At 42.8% G+C, this 25825-nt stretch overlaps 1 protein-coding gene across 1 annotated transcript; it reads left to right on the forward strand.

Annotated features, from left to right (window-relative positions):
• The first annotated feature begins 4140 nt into the window (after window positions 1–4140).
• SPTSSA (serine palmitoyltransferase small subunit A) lies at window positions 4141–25553 on the forward strand. The gene is made up of 2 exons (XM_082649178.1): window positions 4141–4296; window positions 24397–25553. Exons 1-2 carry the CDS (start codon window positions 4194–4196, stop codon window positions 24498–24500), a joined length of 207 nt encoding a protein of 68 aa, XP_082505304.1. The 5' UTR covers window positions 4141–4193; the 3' UTR covers window positions 24501–25553.
• The last annotated feature ends 272 nt before the right edge of the window (window positions 25554–25825 follow it).

A 25825-nucleotide genomic window follows, 5' to 3' on the forward strand; every position in this document is an offset into this window, starting at 1 on the left:
CGGTCCCTTACTTCTCCACCCCACTCTGGCTGCCTGTCCCATGGTCACAGCCTGTGCCCATCCTTGCCTTGGACTGGCCCGTCTTTGTGATCTCAAGCTTTGGCAGCATATCCATGGTTATTCTCCTCCAGGACAGATGCTCTCCCACTCATGTACTCCTGCAGTTCCCAACCTTGCACAGCTTTTTTTAAAATTTATTTTTGACTGCGTCGGGTCTTTGTTGCTGCACATGGGCTTTCTCTAGTTGCGGCAAGCGGGGGCTACACTTCATTGTGGTGTGCGGACTTCTCACTGCGGTGGCTTCTCTTGTTGCGAAGCATGGGCTCTAGGTGCACAGGCTTCAGTAGTTGTGGTACGTGGGCTCAGTAGTTGTGGCTCGTGGGCTCTAGAGCACAGGCTCAGCAGTTGTGGCGCACGGGCTTTGTTGCTCCATGGCATGTAGGATCTTCCCGGACCAGGGCCCGAACCCGTGTCCCCTGCATTGGCAGGTGGATTCTTAACCACTGTGCCACCAGGGAAGCCCTTGCACAGCTCTTGACGATTCCATTTTTACTTTTCTGCATTTACTTCCATCTCTGATCCAATTCTCACAGCTGTTATTTCAATGATTCTCTTCCCACCAACCTTCTTGCTTCCTTGTCTCTCCCTTGTGCTCAGCCAGCAAGACTCCACCCTGGAGCAAGCCTCCTAATTCATCCTCTCCAGTTCCATACATGGGTCCTGTGGATTGCTGGTGAAATTGATAAGCTTTTTCTGCCTGATGATCCCTACCCAGCTTTAGGCAGTCTCTCCCACTCCCCCTTTTCCTTTTCCAACTGTCCACGTCAACATCTTGCTCACTCTCAACAGAAGGCCTTACCTCCTTACGGAGACTGAGGCTGTAAAGTAGGGAGTGCCTTAACTTACTCTTCCATGTTTGTGTCCATCTGGCTCCCATCTTCTTATCCTTCCCCTCTTAGGAAAAGAGCTACCGATTCCTGTTTATTAAGGCTTTAGATCTGGCCTCCCCATCCCACCATTTGCACCAGTATTTTTACTCTAAGCTCATAAACTTGCTCACACTTTCCCCATCTGAAAATCAAACCAAACCAAAAACTCTTGTTATCACCCCCTCCCCCCACTTCCTGCAAAGATAAGGCTGATCAGCTCTCTTCTTACCTCCCATTCCCTCTCTAATCCGGTTTCTGCCCTTATCACTCCACAGTGAATGAATCATCAGTTGAACCCCATGTGGACAAAACAAGCGGGCACTTCCCTGCCTCCTTTCCCTGTTCTCCCCGAGCCATCTGATTTACTGGCTGTCCCTTCCTCCCTTGGCTTTGCCCATTTGTCTAATCCTCCTCGCTGTCAAATCCGTTAGTTCCTTCTGAGTGCCCTTTATTGGCTCCCTTTGGACTCTCGTCCCCTAAATGCAGCGTTGCTGGGTTTATTCTGTGCTCTGCTTTCCCCACGCTGGCTGCTTTCCCTGGCTGACCCCGTCTGCAGTCATGGCTTCAATTACCAATGCTGATTGAAAATTCACATGCCTCTAGCTCCCGTTCAGGCTTCTCTGAAGTTCCAGACCCTCATGCCCAACTGCCCCCTGAACACCTCCACTTAAATGTCCCTCAGGTACCTCAGACTCAGCCTCTTCCTAATAGAATTCATATCTTTTCAGCCAGACTTCTTCTCCTGGATTCTTTGTGAATATTGTCGTTATCCAGGGTCCCGGCCTCTTTTCACCATTCCTAGTCAGTCATCAACTTTAGAGCGATGGCGGGATTTATGTTCACTGGAATCCTGGGGAAGCTGAGGGATGGAGATTGGCTTGGCCGATGCAGTGGATTGGGGGGCTACATACAGCAGGGAGGACTACATGGTAGGAATGGCACTTAGAGAGCTGGCCCAGTGTGGGAAGGGTAGCTATGGGTGATGCTTCCAACCTTGTGTAAACTTCACCGAGTATCACCGAGGGCAGAGGTACTTGGAATTCTTGAAGAGAAAGGAACAAGGGAGCTTGCCTGTGCCCAAACAGATCTGAAGAGAGATAGCTCAAAGAGGATCGGGGCAGAGAGAAGCCCAACACAGTAAGATTCAGAAGTGGGAGGGCTGAGAGTACTTGGATCTCTCAGGGATAAGGAGGCCCCAAGTGAGCGTGGTTTATATATGTCCCATTTGCAGTTTCTACCTCTGTAAGGTCTCCAACTGGACCCTCTTTTCCTCCAGGCTATTGCTCACTCCCATGTCTTGTCCAAAAAGCGAATCTTATTAAGACGTTGGCTCTTTTTTTAAATAATAAATTTATTTATTTATTACTTTATTTATTTAGTTATTAGTTTATTTATTTGGCTGCATTGGGTCTTCGTTGCTGCACACAGGCTTTCTCTAGTTGCAGTGAGCGGGGGCTACTCTGTTGTGGTGCGTGGTCTTCTCACTGCGGTGCCTTCTCTTGTTGCAGGGCACGGGCTCTAGAGCGCAGGCTCAGTAGTTGTGGCGCACGGGCTTAGTTGCTCCGCGACATGTGGGATCTTCCTGGACCGTGGCTCGAACCTGTGTTCCCTGCATTGGCAGGCAGATTCTTAACCACTGTGCCACCAGAGAAGTCCAAGCCACTGGCTCTTTTAACTTTTGAACAGTAAGTTAAAAATTCCTTAGCTCCTCACACAAGGTCCTTCAGGATATGGTCCCTGGTTACTATCTAGCCCCATCTCTTGCTGCTGTCTACACATTCTTTTTGCTTTAGCCACGTGAAATTCTTCCAGCTCTTTAAAAGCACCAGGCCTTCATATATAGGGGTTCCATACTCCTGTGATGTAATATAGTCCCCACCCTAACCCCATTCATTCTGCCATTTCTGCTTTTCCTTCAATACTCAGCTCAAGCACCATTTCCTAGAAGACTTTTACAACCCTAATCTGATTTTCTCTGGGCTATCAAGGCATCCTACACATAACATAAAAATGCCCTTTACCGCATCTCACATCTCAGTTAACTTGCTTCTCTTCTCTGGTAGACTGGGTACATTATGAAGGAAGATCTCCCCAATGTTTTGCTCATGAACAGTACTTGATATTTCTAAATAAATAAATATGATCAACCATCAAAGTTGTAAAGTTTAAGCAGCAGGCTACTTAACCTAGAAACCGTTTCACATCTAAATAGCAGGCCATTAATTGTGTCATTTCACACGTTAATCGTGCATCTTCATTCCTGAAGGTGAGTGCAATGTTGCTGGCCCATTTGCCAGTGGGAAAATCTGGACTTTTAAGGGTGCATCTCCAGGAGGTATCTGTCCCACAGACGGATCTCAAGTAGTCTGTCATCTGCAGAACCGACCAGATCCGCGTCCTTCTCCCGGTCTTGACCTACACGGCACCTTTCGCCACTAAGAGAGGTGGGCAGATTGACATATTTATGGTAGTCTCTCTCTTGTCTTTAGGTTAAGGAGTGCACGGGGTATGTTGGTTTATGTGGGTGTGCTTTTGTGTGTGTGAGCCCGCGTGTGGGTGGGGAAGGAGGAAGAGGGCAGTGTGTGCATCACTTCTTCACAGATGCCTTTCCTGACCTGCTTGACTGGGCAATGCTCGCCTCCCCACCCTCTCCGAGCACCTTACTCTCCCCCTCTGCACCGATCACAGCTTTTCTGGCATTTGTGAATGCCTGTCTCCTCCCCTAGATCGTAAACTGCAAGAGGTAAGGATCCTAATACGCTCCTATTCACCCTGTAATTCCCCCAGCCCAGGAGGACGCCTAAGGCGTCACTGGTATTCCACAAATATTTCTTCGACTGGCGTTTCTGGGCCCGACTCGGGGGACCTACCGCGTGAGGGAGCCACGGGCAATCCCCGCGGCAGGACCCCAGCGGGCACTACCGCCCCCCAGCCAACTGCCGGGCGAGGCGGGGCCGGGCGGGGCACTCTCGCGGGGACAGTTCTCGGGCTCGCGTGGGCGCAGCCCCGTGAGGGGGAACAGCGGGAAGGGAACGGGCGCGGCGCGAGGCCGAGGCCTGGCCAATAAACGCCGGCCGGGCGGGGCTCGCGGCCGGCTGCCCGGGAGCGCGCGGGGCTGGGCGTGCTCACGGGTGACGCTCCGGGCCGGGCCGGCCAATAGGGCGCGGGGCAGGCGGGCCTGGCGGCCAGGGGCTCTAGGACGCGAACGGGAGGCCGGCCGGACAGACTGACGTTTGGCTGCAACGCGGGAGGCGCGTGGCAGGGATGGCGCTGGCGCGGGCCTGGAAACAGATGTCCTGGTTCTACTACCAGTACCTGCTGGTCACGGCGCTCTACATGCTGGAGCCCTGGGAGCGGACTGTGTTCAGTATCCTGCCCGGGCCGCGGGCGCGGGGCCGGGTCGGGGCGCGGGGGCCCGGGCGGCATCCTCCCGGGCCCAGGGCCTGGCGGGCGCGGGGCGGCGGGAGGACGGAGAGGCGGCCCCGCGGGAACTGCGCGCGCAGACTCGCCTCTTCGCGGCGGGCACGCGGGACCGAGGTCTCGGGGCCGAGGGTGGCGCTCCCGCGGTTGGGGGGTGGGGGACGAGAACTCTTTTGAGATCTGAGGTCGCCGGTGAGTCACTGGACCGAGGTAGAAGCTCCTTTATTGCTGGAGGAGATCCCCTAGGGCGATGTCTACCTGGTGTGCCCTCGCCTGCACTTCGGCCGTGCCAGCCTTTGATTCAATCTCCTGTTCCCGTGGGAGGCAGGGACCGTGTAAGTGGAGCAAATCGCTCCCGGCTTGGACGCTTTTGACCTTTAGCTGTCCCTGATTTAGCTGGCTTTGGTCCTAATAAGAATGCTAACCAGTTTATCGGCTTTTAAGTCAGGTTGTGAATTTGTACTCATGGCATCCCAATACAGTTTTTGAAAGCAGTTCGTTAATCATCCCTTTTTGGTCTTCAAGATGGTTTAAAAAGTCTGTTCTACTCATTAATTTGATGTTTGCACAGTCCGTAACAGTCGAGCCCGAAAAGGAATATGTGGTTAGTTGTAGATAGTGTTTGAAGCTGTGTTTTCGTAGATGGCTAATAACTACTCGTTAACGACTATAGAGCATTTACTACCAGCCAAGCAACTGTGCTAAGTGCTTTGCCTGTATCTTAACTCATCTAACTTTCATAAGCTCAATTAATAACTCAAGGTTGTGAAGAGAGGCTTCCTGAAGTCTGTCTTCATTTGTCTGTATTGACATCCCTTGATATTATTCTTGCAGAATAAATACTAATGAGAGATAACTTTTTAAAAAAACTTGAGGGCCAATATGAAACAACTATTTTATATAGCATGCTTGCTTCATACAGGGCCTTTCGTCTTCAGTGTGGTTTAGTTTGGAGTAGCTTCAGAACAACTTTGCAAATACGTGGTAGAGTGACTGAGGTAATTTCATTCCAAGCCTTAATAAGTGTGTTTATTTGTCTTGAACAAATAGGATTGAACAAATAGCATAGGATTGTACGCAAAGCTGAGTCTTTTGTCTCAACACTTTGAGGCATCTTAACTGCTTTACAAGGAAATTTAGTTTTATTATTGTTGGCATTTCTTTCCAAACCTGGAGTTTAAGAAGCAGAATGCAGAGTTTGGATTTAAAGTCTGAATGTAAAGTATGCCCTAATTTCCTGCACCATTTACTTGTAGCTGCAGTTTAGTTTCACTCTAAGTTCTATAGGTTGGAGCTCATGAGGTCATCCTTGTAAAATGTATACTAAAATATATACCACCTCTTGACTCAGTTAAAGTTATTAAAAAGTGAATTTAAACATAAACAATGTTGTGCTAAATCGAAACTCTTTAAATCAAGTTGAATGTAGTGCCCCACTTTCAGAGTCCACACTGTAATTTTACTCTCAAAGGTTTTTGTTGGCACATAGATAAATGCTATGGTGTCAGTGGTGTTAAGGTTTTTCTGTATTATATTGCAATAGTAATAGTGTCATAAATACCTCCGTGTTTTTCTTGGGGGGGATGGAGAAATAAATTACGAATAAATTATGAAATCATATGTAGTACCTCTGTGGGTTTTTGCCTTTGAAGCATTTGACTTCTCATTGGTTTATGGGACCACATGATTTCATTAAAAAAAAAACACACACACTAGTGAGATTTGCAACCAACCTGAAAGAGACCTGCTGGGACCTGTCGACATCTACCTCTGGAGGGGAAGTTTTAACATGTTTCGAAAGTCCCCTTTCCCTATTGGCAGCCATCAGTGGGAAAGGAAAAGACCAGGTTTTGTAACCAAGACATGATTTGTAACCAGTGAGACACTCCCTGTAGTGCCTTACTGGGTAACATTGTAATCATGCTGTTGAGGGGAGCTAGAAAATTAAAAATCTTTGTTAAAATAATTGGAAGCATAAGTAAAAGTTATTTTAGCGTTGTTCTTTTAATTAAAAAAACAAAGGTTTATTCTGTAATGGCTTCTTATGTTTCCATGACATTTTATATTTGTATTTATTTTAAGCAAAATGCAGGCAGTTTTTTTGGTTTATGTTTAGAATTAGATTCCCTCTGAAAGACAGTCCATGTCTCTTCAAGGAAAGAGTTTTTTTTTTTTTTCAACCACAGTGCTGGGCACACAAATAATGCTTGACAAACATTTTTTTTTTTGTGACAAACATTTGTTTATATGTTGATTTGTCATTTCAAAGAAATTGCAGAAGCACTGATTTTAAGCCACTTTTAGAGTAGCTTTGGAACTTGACTGTTCCTGATGAACAACATTCAGTTCTTGTAGAGAATTCAAGCTTAAAGAAGTAGAAAAGGCTATAGATTGAAAGAACTTCTTTGATTTATTTTGGAGATGTTAACAGAATTTGCCTTGCTCTGTCTACTCATTTGTAAAACATGTACATTTGCTGAGTTCTGTATTCCACAAGTATTGTATACTTTCTAATTGCCAGATACTATTCTAGATAGTAGGGATTTACCTGTGAATAAAACAGATAAAAATGTTTATTCTAATCCCACTAGATAAATAAGTAAAAAATTAGATTATTAGATTGTTATAGCTGTTATGGGGAAAAATAAAATGGAGAGGAGGATAGGAACTAAGAAAGAGTCCATGTTCTTTGATTTTTAGTTAGAGTGGTCAGGGAGGGGACATTTAGAAAGATGTAAACAGGGGAAAAATTACAGAGGATCGAGCATTCCAGGCAGAAGGAACAGTAACTAGGAATGCCCTGAAGCACCAGCGTATCTGGCTTGTTTCTGGGATAGCTGAGTGGCTGGTGTGTCTGGGGTAGAGTTAGTGGGGGTGAGTAGTAGGAAAGGAGGTCATATCTGTTCCCGTAGGGCCTCCTAGGCATGGAGTGAGAGTTCTGGAGATGAAGGGAGGTGCTCATACCTTTTGAGTAGAGTCACTCAAATCCAGTAACAGTTTTCTCACTGACATTTTTCTCACTGACATTTAAATACAATAAGTCCCCTACATACAGACGAGTTCCGAGAGCGCATTTGGTTAAGTCCAATTTGTTCGTTAAGTCCAACAAAGTTAGCCTAGGTACCCAACTAACACAATTGGCTACATAGTACTGTACTGTAATAGAAAACAAATACAAAAAATAAAGAAAACATTTTTAATCTTACAATACAGTACCTTGAAAAGTACCGTAGTATAGTACAACAGCTGGCATACAGGGGCTGGCATCGAGTGAACAGACAAGAAGAATTACTCACTGGAGAAGGGAGAGGAGGTGGGAGATGGTAGAGCTGAAGGGGACTAACTGTATTTAATAAAGTAGGAAAATAAACCACAGGAATATACATTTTTCCTTTCCCCATGAGGCTCAAAGCTCTTTTCATTTTGAATGGGAAAAAAAATCCTAGGAACAGGGTTTTAAAATTTATTTTAATTAAAAACATTTTCAACATCCTGAGTTCTGTTCTAAGTTTCCAAGAAGATGGACTTCATTTCTTCAAGGAAATTAGATCCAAGTTCAGGAAAAATTAGAATTGACACATGTTCTCAGGTAGATCCCTGCCCCACCCCTTGTTATTCTGCTGAAAGAGCTGGGCAGTGAGTGCTTTGGGATGCAGGGCAGGAAGAGCATGGCGGACTCAGAGAACTTTCAGGGAGGTATTTGAGTTCTTTGCTTTATTTTCTCCTAGGTGGGGAGAAGGTGTGGACTGGGGTGCAGAGATGTGTTGGGATGGTGAGTACGCCAGGCTGACTTGGCTGGAGCAGGGATTCTTTAAGGCAGAGTGGGTGGGAAGTAAAGTTGAAAAAGCAGGTTGAGACTGGTTTTTAATTGAACAGACACTTCTGTACGTACCTTATGCCAGATGCTGGCCTAGATGCTTGTGATGTATCAGTGAGCACATGAGACAGAGATCCCTGTCCTTGGGAAACTTTGATAATGAGTGAAATATATAGTGGGAATTCCCTGGCAGTCCAGTGGTTAGGACTCTGTGCTTCCACTGCAGGGGGCATGGGTTTGATCCCTGGTCAGGGAACTAAGATCCTGCAGGCAGCGAGGTGTTACCAAAAAAAAAAAAAAGTGAAATATATAGTATGTTAGGTGGTAAGCATTATGGAAATCAGAAATATAGGTCGGGGGATAAGAAATGTGTGGATGGGATGGAGTTACTGTTTTTAAAGAGGATATCAGGAGAGGCTTCATTGCAAAAGCATATTTGAGTAAAAAGATAAAGGAGGTGAGGGAGTTAGCAGGGTAGAAATCTGAGGGAAGAGCAGGGCTGGCAGAGGGACTAGCCATTGCAAAGTCCCTGAGTCCAGAGCCTGCCTGGCATGGATGAAGGCCATCACTGAGGCAGGTATGGCTAGTGCAGAGTGAGTGTGCGAGAGAGTCCTAGGAGGTGAGGTCAGACTCTTTGGAGGTCCTGGAGGTCTTTGTAAGGACTTTAATTTTGGTAAAAAAGGGTACTCTTGGGCTTCCCTGGTGGCGCAGTGGTTGGGAACCTGCCTGCCAATGCAGGGGACACGGGTTCGAGCCCTGGTCTGGGAAGATCCCACATGCCGTGGAGCAACTAAGACCGTGTGCCACAACTACTGAGCCTGCGCTCTAGAGCCCACAAGCCACAACTACTGAGCCTGCGCACCGCAGTGAAGAGTAGCCCCGCTCGCTGCAACTAGAGGAAGCCTGCACGCAGCAATGAAGACCCAATGCAGCCATAAATAAATAAATTTATAAAAATAAAAAAAAAAAAAGGTACTCTTGGAAGGTTTGATAGAGGAGTGATCCAATCTGGCTTTTTAAGTTTGAAAAGGTTTACTTTGGTTGCAGGATTTGGAATAAATTAAGGGTGGCTGGAGGAGGCAAGGGTAGAAGCAAAGGTAGATATTTTGGATTGAGATAGGCTTTGAATGATAATGAAAAAAAGCATTCCTTTTTTTTAAATTAAAAATTAAAAAAAAATTATACAACTTTAAAGATTACTTTCCATTTACAGTTGTTACAAAATATTGGCTATATTCCCTGCATTGTACAATACATCCTTGAGCCTGTCTTACACCCAATAGTTTGTATCTGCCACTCCCCTACCCCTATGTTGCCCCTCCCCCTCCCCAGCGCTCCATTTTAAGCTGTATGTTCTTTTCAGTAGCGACTAAATTATTTTCTCAGATTTTCGCTGTATCCTCAAATGCTTAAAGCTAGAATTGAGAAGGATTTTTCTTCACCTGTCAATATACTAGAGTAATTAACATGTTTGACAGTTTATTTTATTTATTTTTTATAAGTTTATTTATTTTTTATAAGTTTATTTATTTTTGGCTGCATTGGGTCTTTGCGCATAGACGGCGGGGGGGGGGGTGGTGCGGGTGGTGAGCAGGGGCTATTCTTCATTGCGGTGAGCAGGCTTCTCATTGTGGTGGCTTCTCTTATTGCAAAGCATGGGCTGTAGGTGCGCAGGCTTCAGTAGTTGTGGCACTCGGGCTCAGTAGTTGTGGCTCGCAGGCTCTAGAGGGCAGGCTCAGTAGTTGTGGCGCTCGGGCTTAGTTGCTCCTCGGCATGTGGGATCTTCCCGGAGCAGGGCTTGAACCCGTGTCCCCTGCATTGGCAGGTGGATTCTTAACCACTGCGCCAACAGGGACGCCCTATGCCATTTCATTTGACCTTCCTTTTGTAGAAATGAATGCAGTTTTCCATTACCAGGGAGGGCTAAATGAGGAAAGCTGAGCTAGGAATAACTGTAACTGATAAATTATTTTTAATTAAAAAAAATTTTTTTTTGTAGCTGAGTCATGCAGCATGTGGAATCTTACTTAGTTCCCCGACCAGGGATCAAAACGGAGCCCTGTGCAGTGGAAGCATAGAGTCGTAACCGCTGGACCGCCAGGGAGGTCTCTGTAACTGATAAATTAATACTTCCAACCTTCCAGCCCAGTGGTATTCAGACTTCTCATTTGTGCATTCCCTAAAAGAACAAAAAGCACATACTGTGTATCCTCTCACTCATTTAAGTTGACATCTGAAGTCTTTCATAGTGAATTTAGACAAATACAAAAGATTTAATTTTTTTTTTTATTTTTTAACATCTTTATTGGGGTATAATTGCTTTACAATGGTGTGTTAGTTTCTGCTTTATAACAAAGTGAATCAGTTAATTTTTTATTTTTATTTTTTAACATCTTTATTGGGGTATAATTGCTTTACAATAGTGTGTTAGTTTCTGCTTTATAACAAAGTGAATCAGTTAATTTTTTTTTTTTTATTTTTTAACATCTTTATTGGGGTATAATTGCTTTACAATGGTGTGTTAGTTTCTGCTTTATAACAAAGTGAATCAGTTATACATATACATATGTTCCCATATGTCTTCCCTCTTGTGTCTCCCTCCCTCCCAACCTCCTTATCCCACCCCTCCAGGCTGTCACAAAGCACCGAGCCAATATCCCTGTGCCATGCGGCTGCTTCCCACTAGCTATCTACCTTACTACGTTTGTTAGTGTGTATATGTCCATGACTCTCTCTCACCCTGTCACAGCTCACCCTTCCCCCTCCCCATATCCTCAAGTCCATTCTCCAGTAGGTCTGCGTCTTTATTCCTGTCTTACCCCTAGGTTCTTCATGACATTTTTTTTTCCTTAAATTCCATATATATGTGTTAGCATATGGTATTTGTCTTTTTCTTTCTGACTTACTTCACTCTGTATGACAGACTCTAGGTCTATCCACCTCATTACAAATAGCTCAATTTTGTTTCTTTTTATGGCTGAGTAATATTCCATTGTATATATGTGCCACATCTTCTTTATCCATTCATCCGATGATAGGCACTTAGGTTGTTTCCATCTCCGGGCTATTGTAAATAGAGCTGCAATGAACATTTTGGTACATGACTCTTTTTGAATTTTGGTTTTCTCAGGGTGTTTTTGCTAAAACCTTAAAACTATAATTTTTTTCTTATACAGTTCATAGAACACATTCATCACATGACCTGATTGGCAAAGCTGGTCCTCACTGTGAAGCCAAATAGGCAAAATCAGTCTTAATTTCTGTCAGAAAAAGCTCAGTGTCATTTTTTTGTTCAAATAATTGTTATTAAACACCTTCAGTCCTGTCTCACTTTTTTGTTGTTGCTGTTTTATAATTTTATTTGACAATCAGTGGTTAGTTCTCATCCACATTGACTATAGGTTTTTCAAAGTGGTGACAGGTACTTAGGTAACCAACGTATAGAGCTTGTTTGGTGAACCTTCAGCTTCATGTTTTCTGGACAACCGCACAACCACACGTGGATACAGTATGGGACATTCCATAACCCTTTGGCCGAGACAGCTTTGTTGAAACTGTTGTCACTGTGCACATCTGGAGCTCCTGTCTCCTTCATGGCAGATTTCTGGATCTCTTCCAGTGCCTGAGGGGCACGCTTCTTGAAACCCACTCCATGGGTGCGCTGGTGAATGTTGACAGTGGATTCTCTGGTCACTACCTCAGTGATGGCAGAACGGCCCCTCTCACCATCCTCCTTGCTGGAGGCATTTTGCCGGGCCCAGATTGCAAAGGTGTCTCATTTCCAAATTCACATGATTAGATGGATAGATAGGTGAGGTTTGGAGCTGTGCCAGGAGTCTGTTACCTGAACGAAATAAAGTACAATGTAAGTGAGTTACTATTCCTTTGTTTGCTGTCCCAGAGGTTATTTTATGCTGTGGGGAAATGTGTAATTGTAAGATTCTGGAAGTAAAGTGAGAGAAGTGAAGTTGTAAGGGCGCGGGGGATGGGAAGGAGAACTAGCAGATCACAGTTCTCAGATCAGCTTGAGGAGAGAGTACACTGGAAGCTGAAGATTTGTAAACTGATTCCCCTTAACCGATTCTAATCCTCTGAAAAGTCTTGTTCCTCCAGGGCTCCTGTGCTTTAGTTTGAAAATAGCTGCTCTAGCCTCTTTGACACTGCCTGGATATTTGGCTGGCTGTGTGAGAATGTCAGACTATCCCTTGTCTGTACTCCTTAGGATATTATAACTTTTTCTTTAGTAGGAAAAAGTTATTTTCTTTCAGGAAAGGTGGAAGAGAAAAACTATGCTACACAAGAACTAGGTGATCTGTACTAGGATGTCAGGGAAAGTCATGGGAGGTTGATGGCAGTGGGGACGAAGCACATACAGATGATCTACGGTGTTTCTGCATGTGATACCAGTGATTTTTCAGTAGAGCTGAATGTGGATCCTGTCTCCACTGCTTCATATTCTTAAAGACCTTGTGACCTCCTCCACCCCACACCCCGGCTCAGGGTTTGATTGTTGTAACATTTGTGGTGCTTAGGAGCAAGGATAAGATAAATTCTTTTTTTTTTTGGCTACGTTGGGGTTGGGTCATCGTTGATGTGCACGGGCTTTCTCTATTTGCAGAATGCGGGGTTACACTTCGTTGGGGTGTGCAGGCTTCTCATCGCGGTGGCCTCTCTTGTTGCGGAGCACGGGCTCTAGGCACGTGGGCTTCAGTAGTTGTGGTGCGTGGACTCAGTAGTTGTGGCTCATGGGCTCTAGAGCGCAGGCTCAGTAGTTGTGGTGCAGGAGCTTAGTTGCTCGGGGCATGTGGGATCTTCCCGGACCAGGGCTTGAACCCGTGTCCCCTGCATTGGCAAGTGGATTCTTAACTACTGCGCCACCAGGGAAGTTGAAGGTAAATTCTTTAGATTAAAAAAAACCCCAATGCTCAATTTTAATAATTAAAACTCTGTGTTCTAAAAGATCTACTTAAGAGAGGATATATACTTTTCATGAATTGGAATGCTTAAAAAACAGTAGTTATGGGGGCTTCTCTCGTGGTGCAGTGGTTGAGAGTCCACCTGCCAGTGCAGGGGACGCAGGTTCAATCCCTGGTCCGGGAAGATCCCACATGCTGCAGAGCAACTAAGCCTGTGCGCCACAACTGCTGAACCTGCGCTGTAGAGCCCGCAAGCCACAACTACTGAGCCCAGGTGCCACAACTACTGAAGCCCATACTCCTAGAGCCCGTGCTCCGCAACGAGAGAAGCCACCAGAATGAGAAGCCCATGCACCGCAACGAAGAGTAGCCCCTGTTCGCTGCAACCAGAGAAAAGCCCCCGCACAGCAACAAAGACCCAATGCAGCCAGAAACAATAATAATAAAAAAAATAGTAGTTATGGAATGATAGTATTGTATTTATGATCAATAGTTATGAAAAGTAGAATTACTACTAATACAAGAATTTTGGCCATCATATGTTGTATGCGTTCCTGAAAAATTCTCAAATAAAAGAGTTTATGGGAAAATATCATAAGCCCCTCAAAATCTATGCAACTTTGTAAGCAGGTGCTAATAATTGGCATCTTGGGGGACAACTTGGATAACCTGGGCAGACAGGCTGGGCGCTGCCCCAGGGGCATTAAAAATGCATGGACAGAGTTGACTGGAACTGCTGAAGTGATGGAGATGGTGTGGGCTGCCGTCGAGGAGATGCAGGAGGCAGTGCAGTCCTGCCATTAGTTGGGAGCTGTGCTAGCCTGGAGGTGTAACTTTCTGGAGAGGGAGCCCAGGTACAGATGCTAATTTTTAATTTTCTTAAAATAGAGCTAAAAGGACTGCAGCTGCTGAGCTGAGGGATGTTTCTTGCTGAAGATTATAATTCTTTCCTCACTAATCTGGCTCCCCTAATTTACAAAAAATCCCATATGAAACCATGCAGCTCCTGTGATATCCTAGTCACATATGGGTTAATTGATGTTCCAGAAATGTGTTATATCAGAACAGATTATATTTTAGAGCAGACAGGTAATTTTTCCCCCTTGACCCTGGGACTTCAGATCTTCATGTGATTAGTAGAAGCTCTAATTATAAAGACATATAGCGATACATAGCCTTGGTGTCTCTGGGTTCAGAGCTGCAAACCATTTCTAGGATTTCAGCTCAGAGTTGGACATGATCATTGCTGGTTTCAGCAGCAGGCTTTTTTGTTTGTTTAGTTTTTAAAGAGTTCATCATCAAGTTGTTCTAAAATCAATTTCCATACTTAAGTATGACCAACACTACAGAAAGCTCAGAGAATGGGTTTTGCTTGCCAACAGTCACCTCTGATGCTGATGTGATATCCTTTACTATGGCCCAAGAATATCAAATTGGCTGACTTACACAGACTATAACCATATCGTTATCTTCTACTTGCTTTCGTTTATGGCAACTAGGAAAGCATCAAAGGTGATATATTTGGTAAAAATAAGCTTTGATTTTTTTTTTTTTTTTAAATGTTTGGCCGTGCCATGCAGCTTGCGGGATCTTAGTTCCCCAACCAGGGACTGAACCCGTGCCCTCGGCAGTGAAAGCACGGAGTCCTAACCACTGGACCACCAGGGAAGTACCACCAGGAAGTAAGGAAGTCCCTTACTTTTGGTGATGGTCTCTAGTTTTTCGAGGTCAAGGGACAAAACCTGCAGTAATAAGAAAGAGTCCTTTTTGGAGCATCATTCAGCAGCTGACACCTGCTTTCCCTTAGAGCTTTGATGGCTTTTCACCAAACAGCCTATGGTAATACTTTGTCAGATACTTTGTTTTCTTTTTTCATTAAGATGGTTTCTTAAAAAAATTAAATTTATCAAAACTTTTGAATATTTCTGAGGATAAAAGTAGCTTTTTAGAGTTAGTTTTACAAAAGGAATTTGACTAATAGAAGATTGGATTGTTTTAGATGACATTTTAGCTTTGTTTTTTAATGTGACCAGGGCCATCAGAGACTGAAAACATTGAAATTAGACTAGTGAAGAGGAATAAATCATACCCACTGGAACGAAGGCCCCTGCCCTTTTCCCAATGAGGAGCTACTTTTGGTTTCTCCAAAGTCTTGCGAATAGATTGCTAAGGTAGGCGGTGATAGTACGGGGTTACTGGTTAGGGCAGGAGATGTTAGTTACCGTGGTCTTACTTCTGATGTACTGTATTTAACTTTAAAGCATTTCCTCTTTTTTTTAAGTTGCTGAGAAAAGGACTGGGGATGGCCAATCCCGTGTATGGGCAAAAAGTCTTTTTTTTTTTTTTTTTTCCTGCCTAACTGGGAACTTATCAGCTCATGATTAGCTGGGGATCCCTGTTAAAGAAAACAGCAAACAGCACACAGATATATGGTTTCACATCTATTTGCTTTTTAATCCATTGGACCCATAAAATATTTATGTTATGTCCAGGTTATAAATAACCTGATTGTTCACTCAGGCCTTGAACAAACAACTTTCGGCAGTGCCTGCACAATCCTGGCACATTATCTGCTCAGTTCTTGAATGGTTGAGGAAGTGCCTGCTTTGTCTAACAATGCGCTACAACCGGAAGCAAAGAGCAGCCGAGGCGTTCACTCTCAAGCACTTAACATTCAGTGGTAGAGACAGTTACATACACACAAAACAGAAAAGACATATTTTTTAATTTTTGAGGTTTTTGGTTTGTTACAGTCTGGATTTCACTAGCTTTATTCTCTATTTCTTGAATCATGGTTCCCCCTCTAAAACAAACATGATTAATCTTGGTACAGCTGCTGATACTTAGACAAACAGCAATAAGGGCTTGGTAAATGGAAAGATTACTCTATCACTTTGTGTATTACCTTCCAATATATGTGTATTGTATAACACTGAATATTTACATTTTCTGTGTGTGTGTGTGTGTGTGTGTGTGTGTGTGCGCGCGCGCACGTGCCTCAGTGTCTCAAAGAGAAGATTACATTAAGGATGATTGAGAACTGGTGCTTAAATCTCCAAGCAAGTGGGATCCTAACATTAATCCAGGAAGGGATTTCATTTTATGGAGAAGAAACTCAGGTCCAGAGAGGTTGTGATGCCTTAGGATTATACTATAAATAACAAGTTAATAGCAGGGTGACCTTGGGCAATTTCTAAACAGAGGTCTGAGTCATAATGTTAAGTGCCCAAGCCCTCAAGCAATAATTTCAATAAAGATTATATTACCTTTTGTTGCAGAATAGATTTGATTCCAAATTTTTATATCAACCCTGAAAGGTAGGTGATGTGTGTCCCCAAACCATAGATAAGGAGACTAGTGATCAGAGAGTTTTTGACACAACCGGGGATTGGCAGAATTGCAGCTCAAGCCTAGGTTCTCTTCCAGTGCCATGGTGATTCCAGTATCCATTTCTTGTACTTCACAGTGTGTCAAGGATACTTTAAACTTTGAGAGGTGTGTTCAAGAACGCAGTGGATTGAGAAATCCACTCAAGTACCCAGATAGCAAATAATAGCTGTTATATTCTAAATGGTGTATGTTTAGCTCTGTTTGTGGGAACATTTCTAAGAAGATGAAGGTCACAAGTTCCCCAACCTTGCAAATGTCACAATAAAACTGCCATTTGGAATGGTGCCAAGCATAATCTCAGGGAGTAGTCAACTCAGTGTATTGGAGCTATTTCAGCTACATGGCTAAAATTGCTTAAATTGCATTTGTAGAAGGTTACTTATTAAAAGGCACTGTTTTGCGTGTTTTGCAATGTGATTATTAAGGCTAGTAGAAATTCCTCATGGTCCCATTGTTTACTTGTTCATTTAATATGAGTTTCACTGTATAGTTAAGTCAGTTTTAAGTAGTCTCTTATTTGGGGGGGGAGGGATTAATTGGGAATTTGGGATTAACAGATCAACAACAAGGACCTGTTGTGTAGCACAGGGAACTATAATCAATATCTTGTAATAACCTATAATGGAAAAGAATCTACAAAAAATATATATATATCTGAATCACTTTGCTGTACACCTGAAACATTGTAAATCAACTATACTTCAGTAAAAAATATTCTCTTATGGTTGAGAGCTTTAGGATAATTTAGGGGAATAATTTTGAAATTTAATTGTATAGAAAACTTACTTTTAGAGGCTTATTTAATTATTGTGATTCTGGAAATACTTAGGAGAAGTGGGATCAGAATACAGAAACTTTTTTTTGAGGGAAATAGAATTAAAAGTTAAATTTAATAAGTGGCTCTGGGTAAAAGGTTAGGTTTAATATTATTGTTATTATTTTGAGTAGCTAATAATTGGCATTTGCATCTAGGTGCAAGTGACTTTTGGTAATTTTCTGTTTTCTTGGTCAGAATTGAGAGTTGTTTATTCTGTTTCTGAGAGCTAAGATTTTCTGTTTATTTCCTAGTAGCAAATTAGATCCAGTGATGCCTAACCCAAACTTTGCCAGGGAAAAAGATCCTTCAAATAAAACAGTTTTTAGTCTAGTACTATATGCAGTTCCATTTTCCTTTACAGTTCTTACTTATTAAAAAAATAAGTAAGACTTATTAACTATTCAGGCATGCAATAAAAAACCCATAAAGAATAATATAATGAAAGTGTGCCCATACCAACTACTGAAGAAAAACATGCATTTGAAGACCCTTTGTGCCCCTTCTCACTTGATCTCCCTTCTTCCTCTTCCCATTTCACCCCACTAAGTAACCACTATCCTGAATTTAGCATATATAATTGCCATTTATTTGTTATTACTCCACAGGTATGCATCACAGCATAATGCTGTAGAAAGTCATGAACTCTAATGTCTAATATTTTAACCAGGCAAAACATCTTTTCAAGTTTTGATAAGTTCTGGGGACTTCCCTGGTGGTCCAGTGGTTAAGAGTCTGCGCTTCCATTTCAGGGGGCACAGATTCGATCCCTGGTGGGGGAACTAGGATCCTACATTCCTTTGGAGTGGCCAAGAAAAAAAAAAAGTTTTGATAAGTTCTTGTTTCACTTGGAAAGATGTCCTGATTTTATATGCATATAAAAGATTAAAGGTTTGACAATTTAGTGTTCACAAAATTGAGCCTAAGTTTCAGGTTCCTGTCTTATAGTAGAGCAATCTGTTAAGCTAATTTATGCATGTTGACTGATATATTCTCCATACTAAATAGAAGAATTATAGTGCCATAAAGAGTACGTAATATAATCATTCAAATGGCTGTTTTTAGTAATTCTTACTTGAATTTGAGCCAATGACCTGAAGATTATTACTATACCATTTCATTTGCTTTGTGTATACATTCGTAAGTCTTACATAAAAGCTGTTAAAAAACCCAAAAAGCATCTTGAAAATATAATATTGCTTAGAAACAGATTTTGGTTTTCTTTGCTGTCGTTGCTTTAGAGTTTGTTGGTCACAGTAATATGTGGAATACGTAGAAAGCACCACAGTGAATCTAGAGTCAAATAATGTTTCTTAAGCAATTCCTTTATTCATCAAATATTTATTAAGCGTGTGTTACGTTAGATGTTGGAGATACAAAAATGATTAGACATTGTTCCTGTGTTCAAGGAGTTGATAATCTGGATGAGATAAATATCAATACATCTACAAATAGGTAATGTCAGGTGATAAGCTCTGTGTGATATGAGTGAAGAACTTGATGAGCATTAGGGAATAGTTAATTCTGCCAGGACGTTGGGGTAAGAATAGAAAAAGTATGAGTGCTAGGGAGAGCCTCAAACGAGAGGAGATGACTAGCTGAGCTCTAAGAATGTTTAGGTTTTACTTGGAGGACTAGGACTTTTCGTACATAGGAAGATATTATAGTGTAATGGTTAAGAACACATTTTAGGAGTTTGACTTGGTTTGGAATTGGCTCCATTGCTTACTCTGATTTCGGGATATTACTGTAGGGCTTAACACAGTGCCGTGCGCACACTAGACAAAATGAAAGCTGCCACTGCTGTTATCCTTAGTCACATTATTAAGCCATAATCAAAGGCAGAGCAGTCTGAAAATATAGAACATTGTTTTCTGAGACTTGTGTAATATGGCATGAGTAGGATGTGTGTTTGTTGGGGGATGATTTGGAGTGTTGGGAGGTATGATGGAAAAGCAGCATGGTACAGTTGACCCTTGAACAAGCAGGGGTTAGGGGTGCTGACCCCTGCATAGTTGAAAATCTGAGTATAACTTTTTACGGTCGGGCCCTCTGTATCTGTGGCTCCACATCTATAGATTCAACCAACTGTGGATTGTGTAGTGCTGTAGTAGGTGTTTATTGAAAAGAATCCACGTATAAGTGGACCTGTGCCGTTCAAACCCATGTTGTTCAAAGGTCAACTGTAGATGCTTTTGGTCCCCACCTTGATCGCCTTTGCTAGCTGATGTACTTCTCCCTCGCTGCTGGGAGTGTTGTCTGCTACTGCCTTCTAGCTTCCCCCTTCTCCAGACTACTGCCCTTGGCCAAGGCAGCTGTCTCGCCCAGGTGGTTTTTCCTCAGCCTATCTACAGCCAGTGATTGACAGATTAAGGGATACAAAAGATCAGGCCTGTTGCCTCAAAGCAACACCAACATGTGGTACAATTCATGCTCCAGAGCGCCCTGTGGGAGCTGAGCTCCTGAACCTCCTCAGCTTTTCCCCCTGCTCTGTTCTGTTCTGCTCACTCCCCTTCTGATAAAACTCCCTTCAGAATAACTTATGCAAGAATCCCTGTTCCAGCCTCTCAATTCTTGCCTACTTCTTGCACTCCAACCTAAGACCAGGTACTTGAGCTAGATTGGAAAGGTCCTCAGATGCTTGGCTTAGAATTCCAAGTGCTATCCTAGAGGCATTGGGAAGCATGCATTCTAAAAGGATAACTCCAGTAAAGAGAGACATGGAAAATAGCCCGAGGCCTAAAGTGGGAGCTTTTAAGTGATTAAGTAAGGAATGATAAGTACCTCAATCATTTATCATTGATAAAGGTAGGGGAACATGAGATAAAAGTCATTTGTTGTGGTTGGAAAGAATGGAGAAGTCTTAAATAATTTGAATTTGGGGAGAAGGAATCAAAGCAATTTCTAGATTGAGTGACTAGGCAAATAGTTAATCTATAGTTATATCAGATAGTGTGTCAACTATTTTCAAATCGTTGGAAAAACAGGACCTATAAGAAGAAGTAGTTTTGGAGAAGGTTAATGAGTTCAGTTTTGGCTCTGTGAATTTAAGCCCGTCATAGGTGGAAATGTCCAGTATCATAGGAAATAGTTGTCTGCAGTATAGAAGGTGGGGTCAGGTCAAGAACATTAAGGTGGCTGTTTAAGTTATAAGTGTGTGTAGGCCCAAGACAAATCATTGGGAACTCCATTTATCATTTAGAATCCTTTCAACTGCAAGTATGGCAAAGAATATCTAAAGGTGTTTTATGGGTAAAGGGCGTATTTATTGGCTTATGTATCTGAAAATCCAATGGTAAGGTGGGCCTCAGGTCATTTGATCAGTGTTCTAGCTCCATTTTTCTGTGATTATTTTTGTTCCACCACCTTCATCTGTCAACTTTGTTCGGAGTTTTGATTTCCTTATGGAGGCAAAGTGACTCCAGTGATTCTAGGATTCTATCAGCAAACTGCATATTCTAGAAGGAGAATCTGTGTTCCTGGATTCCTGGCAGAACTCCTAAACTTTGAGCTGGTTGATCAGATTTGGGGGGTGGGCATTGTTAAAAAGAGAAGATCTTAACTGGTTCAGACCAGTCAGGGCTTATCTCTGGAGTTGGGATAGGGTTAGCCCCACCCAAAGAGCATGGCTGCTGTACTAGCAGGAGGGCTGGAGTGGATGTTTGGGAGAAAAGCACAAAATTAACTCTAATCATCTTACACATTAGTGGCAGACAGGGAAAAAGAGCCAGTGAACTAGGAAAATGGTGCAAGAGAAGGGAGGAGAGCACCAGAGAAGTACCTCAGCCCAGAGCTGAAGGAGTTTTGAAGAGGAAAGATGAGAATAGTGTCAATTCAGAGAGCCATTGGATTTGATAGGAGGTCGTTGGTGCCCTGAGAGCAGTGTCTATAGCCTGGAGAGGTAGAAGGCAGATGGTTGTGTGGGTGATGAGTAATGATATGGAAGCAGCAAGTTTGTACTTTTTTTTTTTTTAAAGAAATTAAGTGGTGAATACAAGGTGGTTGTTTAAGAAAGAACTGGATTAAGGGAGGCTAAAAAGTAAATTAAAAAAATGGTCATAGGGCTTCCCTGGTGGCGCAGTGGTTGAGAGTCTCCCTGCCAATGCAGGGGACATGGGTTCGAGCCCCGGTCCGGGAGGATCCCACATGCCGCGGAGCAGCTAGGCCTGTGAGCCACAACTACTGAGCCTGCCCCTGGAGCCTGCGAGCCACAACTACTGAAGCCCGCACGCCTAGAGCCCGTGCTCCGCAACAAGAAGCCCACACACCATAACAAAGAGTAGCCCCTACTCGCTGCAACTAGAGAAAGCCGGCGCCCAGCAACAAAGACCCAACTCGGCTAAAAAAAAAAAAATGGTAATGGGAGAACTACCCACATCTGACGTCTGCATCTCTACCAGTGCACATCTCCTTCCTGCAAACACCCTCCCTCTTGTGAAGTTCTTCACAGGGAGAGCAGCACCAACCCGGGTACCCCCAACAGGGTCATTGGTTTGGCCGCAGATGTGACACTGGCCTCTGCCGCCATATGCAGTGACCCATTTCCAAAGTCCTGTCCATCTTCTTCATAAATCCCGCTTCAGGATATCCGTGTCCAAATTGTCCCGGTCACTATTCTGGGCACTGTGAGGGACACTGAAGGACTAAGAATGTCCACTGTGGCCGTCTCCCTGTCACTAAGGCCCTTCCTCCTAACTCCCTTACCCATCACCCAGCTGCTCCTCCTACCCCCCAGAAAAATGTAAATCACCAAATAATGGTTGTTAATCAGCAAGCACTTGCCCTCCCCACCTCGGGACCCACACTTGACCAACCTTAGCTTAAAGCTAAGACTGAATGCAGGCTGACCTCTCCCATGAAGACTGTAAAATCCCACTATAAAATCAATATGATTTTTTTTTTTAAGGCCGTGCTGTGCAGCATGTGGGAATCTTTTTTTTTTTTTTTTTTTTTTTTGCGGTACACGGGCCTCTCACTGTTGTGGCCTCTCCCATTGGGGAGCACAGGCTCCGGATGCGTAGGCTCAGTGGCCATGGCTCATGGGCCCAGCCGGTCCGCGGCATGTGGGATCTTCCCGGACCAGGACACAAACCTGTGTCCCCTGCATCGGCAGGCAGACTCTCAACTGCTGCGCCACCAGGGAAGCCGGGAATCTTTTTTTTTTTTTAAAAATTATTTATTTTTTTGGCTGTGCCAGATCTTTAGTTGTGGCATGTGGGATCTAGTTCCCTGACCAGGGATCGAACCTGTGCCCCCTGCATTGGGAGCGTGGAGTCTTAACCACTGGACCACCAGGGAAGTCCCCAAATCATTATGATTTTAATTTCATTTCAAAAAAAATTACTATGGGAGACTTTTCACCCATGTTTGCCAGATGAGGGGAGTGAACTTAGGGTCTGAGTCAGGTTTGAGCTGTGGCTCTAAAGACAGCTTCTTGTGTGACCCTGGACAAGTCCCCTCTGTTTTGTCAGTCTCTGATGAGTACTAGTGAATAAACATTTCACAGGAAAACCGTAAAGGTCAAGCAAGATAATACATAAAAGAGGTTTGTCAACTAAACTGTTATACAAATATTAGCTGGTAGTAAGCACATTGTTTATTTAAACCCTATATTCTCATAAAGGTATGTAAGGTATTATAGAACTACTGGTATGTAGAGCTGAAAGTATGTAAGACAGGAGGTGGGGGAGGAGGGGAGAGAGAGAATATGAATGAATGAATGAATGAATGCATAAAACAGTCCCAGTTCAGAAGTAGTTATTCCCCTTAGCATGACTCTGCAAAGCAAAAAGCCCTCAGGTTTTACATAATTTTTTTTTTTTTTTGCCATACGCGAGCTTCTCACTGTTGTGGCCTCTCTCATTGCGGAGCACAGGCTCTGGACACGCAGGCCCAGCGGCCATGGCTCATGGGCCCAGCCGCTCCGCGGCATGTGGGATCTTCCCGGACTGGGGCACGACCCCGTGTCCCCTGCATCGGCAGGCCGACTCTCAACCACTGCGCCACCAGGGAAGCCCTTTACATAATTTTTGTTAGCAGTATTTCGTGTGGCCCAAGAGGAGGGCTCCTTGTTGACTTGCATATATACAGTTTATTTATTTTTTATAAATTTATTTATTTTTATTTATTTTTGGCTGCGTTGGGTTTTTGTTGCTCTGCGCAGTCTTTCTTTAGTTCTGGGGAGCAGGGCTACTCTTCTTTGCAGTGCAAGGCCTTCTCATTGCTATGGCTTCTCTTGTTGTGAAGCACAGGCTCTAGGCATGCGGGCTTCAGTAGTTGCAGCATGCAGGCTTCAGTAGTTGTGGCTCATGGGCTCTAGAGTGCAGGCTCAGTAGTTGTGGCGCATGGGCTTAGTTGCTCCGCGGCATGTGGGATCTTCCCAGACCGGGGCTCGAATCCATGACCCCTGCATTGGCAGGTGGATTCTTAACCACTGTGCCACCAGGGAAGCCCCCTATACAGTTTACATTCCTTTTGGAATGCGGAGAACGGACCACAGTGCAGAATGTTTATGGTTTAGGTTATCAAGGTGACTTTTATTTGATGTTGTTGCGAAGTTTAGTGATAATAATAATAATAATAATAAATGTTTAATAGTAGCAGCTATTATCAGTTTATGTCACTAGTATATGATTGATCTTATCTTTGGCTCTAATGCCAATATCTTAGCCACATTCTAGTTTAAATAATTCTAAAATTCTTGGATCAGACAAGACTTATTGTTCAAGCTTGTAGACATTTTGCAGTCATTAAATACTGTACAATTTCATTCCTATACATTTCTGTTTCTTAGATTGAACAGAGTCACTTTCTCTGCTTCATTTTAAGCAGCCTGATGTTTTGAAATATAATAGGGAGAATAATAGTATGCACCATGTAAGGTGACGGTGAAGACAAAATGAGCTTAAAAAACAGAATGGTGTCAGGCATAGTTAAGGTTAGTGGCTGTAATTACAGTTATTTGTTCTTTATAAATACTTGGTAGGTATGAGAAAGCATTAAATGAATGGGTGCTTCCACATAGAACAATTGTTGAAAACATTTGGGGATTTAGTTTTGGATAAACTGAGAAAAAGTAAATTAAATGAAGTTTCCTTAACTACAACTCAGATTCCATGCTGGTTTCCATCGTGGGGATGGCACTGTACACAGGATATGTCTTCATGCCTCAGCACATCATGGCGATACTGCACTACTTTGAAATTGTACAGTGACCAAGATGTGACCAAAATCAAGAGGTTCTTTAGGGAAGAGCCACTGTCTGAAGTTGGAACGAGACTTCATCAGATGTCATAAGAAGCTCTACTAGATGTCAACATAACCGACCCTCTGAATATAAAGACTAAAATTTATGAGTAGAACAGGAAAACAATCCTGACTCATGTGTTGTGTTCTTTATTTTTAATTTTAAAAGAGGCTCTTGTATAGTAGTTTTTGTCTATTTTAACATTGTAGTCATTTGTACTTTGATATCAGTATTTTCTTAACCTTTGTGACTGTTTCAATATTACCCAGTGAAAGCTTTTCTTAATGTAATTTTGAGTACATTTTAATTGCCTTCTATTTCTAAAACCCAAAGTCATTAGTTGGGCTTTATGGTTCTTGCTATCATATGGCATACATATCTGCCTGGATATATTTCTACTCTTGACCAAAGTTTTGTAAGAAAAAATTCACGATTTGGGGCAGGGGGCTGGGGAGGGAGGATATTTTCTTGAGAACTATTTACAAAAGACTTACCTGTAAGTTTGAACTCAGGAGTACGGTTTTAGCTCTCTGGACTCTACTCTTAACAGCTTTTACTTTAAAACTATTAAAGTGTTTCTTAACAATGAAAAAGAAAGATCTTGCTGAAGTTAAAATAAGGAACATTTCACCTTTTAAATATTTAATTTGTGTGTGGACTCATTTCCAGAAAACTTTGGTGATGGTTCTTGTGACAAATGGTGGTGAAGTAGCATTATTATGTAATGCTTATATATAGTAGAGCTTTTAATAGAAGGTACATCAATTTCCTCTGAGGGCCATTAGTAACAATGTACTTCTTTAAATTTAGTGTCATGATTGTAATGGGTGCTGCAAATGCATTTGCACATTGTAATATGATGAGATGAATTGTTAAAAACTCTAGCAAAAAGAAATGTAAACTTGGTTAAAATCCTCTCACTCTTTGTATTGCTTTTTTTTTAAAAAGATTTTTATTCCTTAAATGTAAAATGACTACCTAATTTTTTGATGTAAACTCATTAAATTCAAAGAGAGAAAAATCAGCTGATGTAGCAGTATTTTTTTTTTTCTCGTTGGTTAAATGTTGATCTAATATTTATACTTCTGGATTGATTGCTGTGGACAGATAAGCAGTAAGTATATCTTAACATGTCTCTCAACAAAAGTATCGCTAATTTAAAACATTAGACATTTTTAAACACACTTCCCAGAATGTTTTACTATTTAAAAAAAATATGTAAGTACTTTTGGCCCCAAGTTGTATGAATTAGACTTTTGAAGTGTTTTCTAGTCCAGAAGTACTAAGTAATAT

The sequence above is a fragment of the Grampus griseus genome, assembly GCF_964374135.1.
Source record: "Grampus griseus genome assembly, chromosome: 2".
In the NCBI taxonomy this organism is placed as follows: domain Eukaryota; kingdom Metazoa; phylum Chordata; class Mammalia; order Artiodactyla; family Delphinidae; genus Grampus; species Grampus griseus.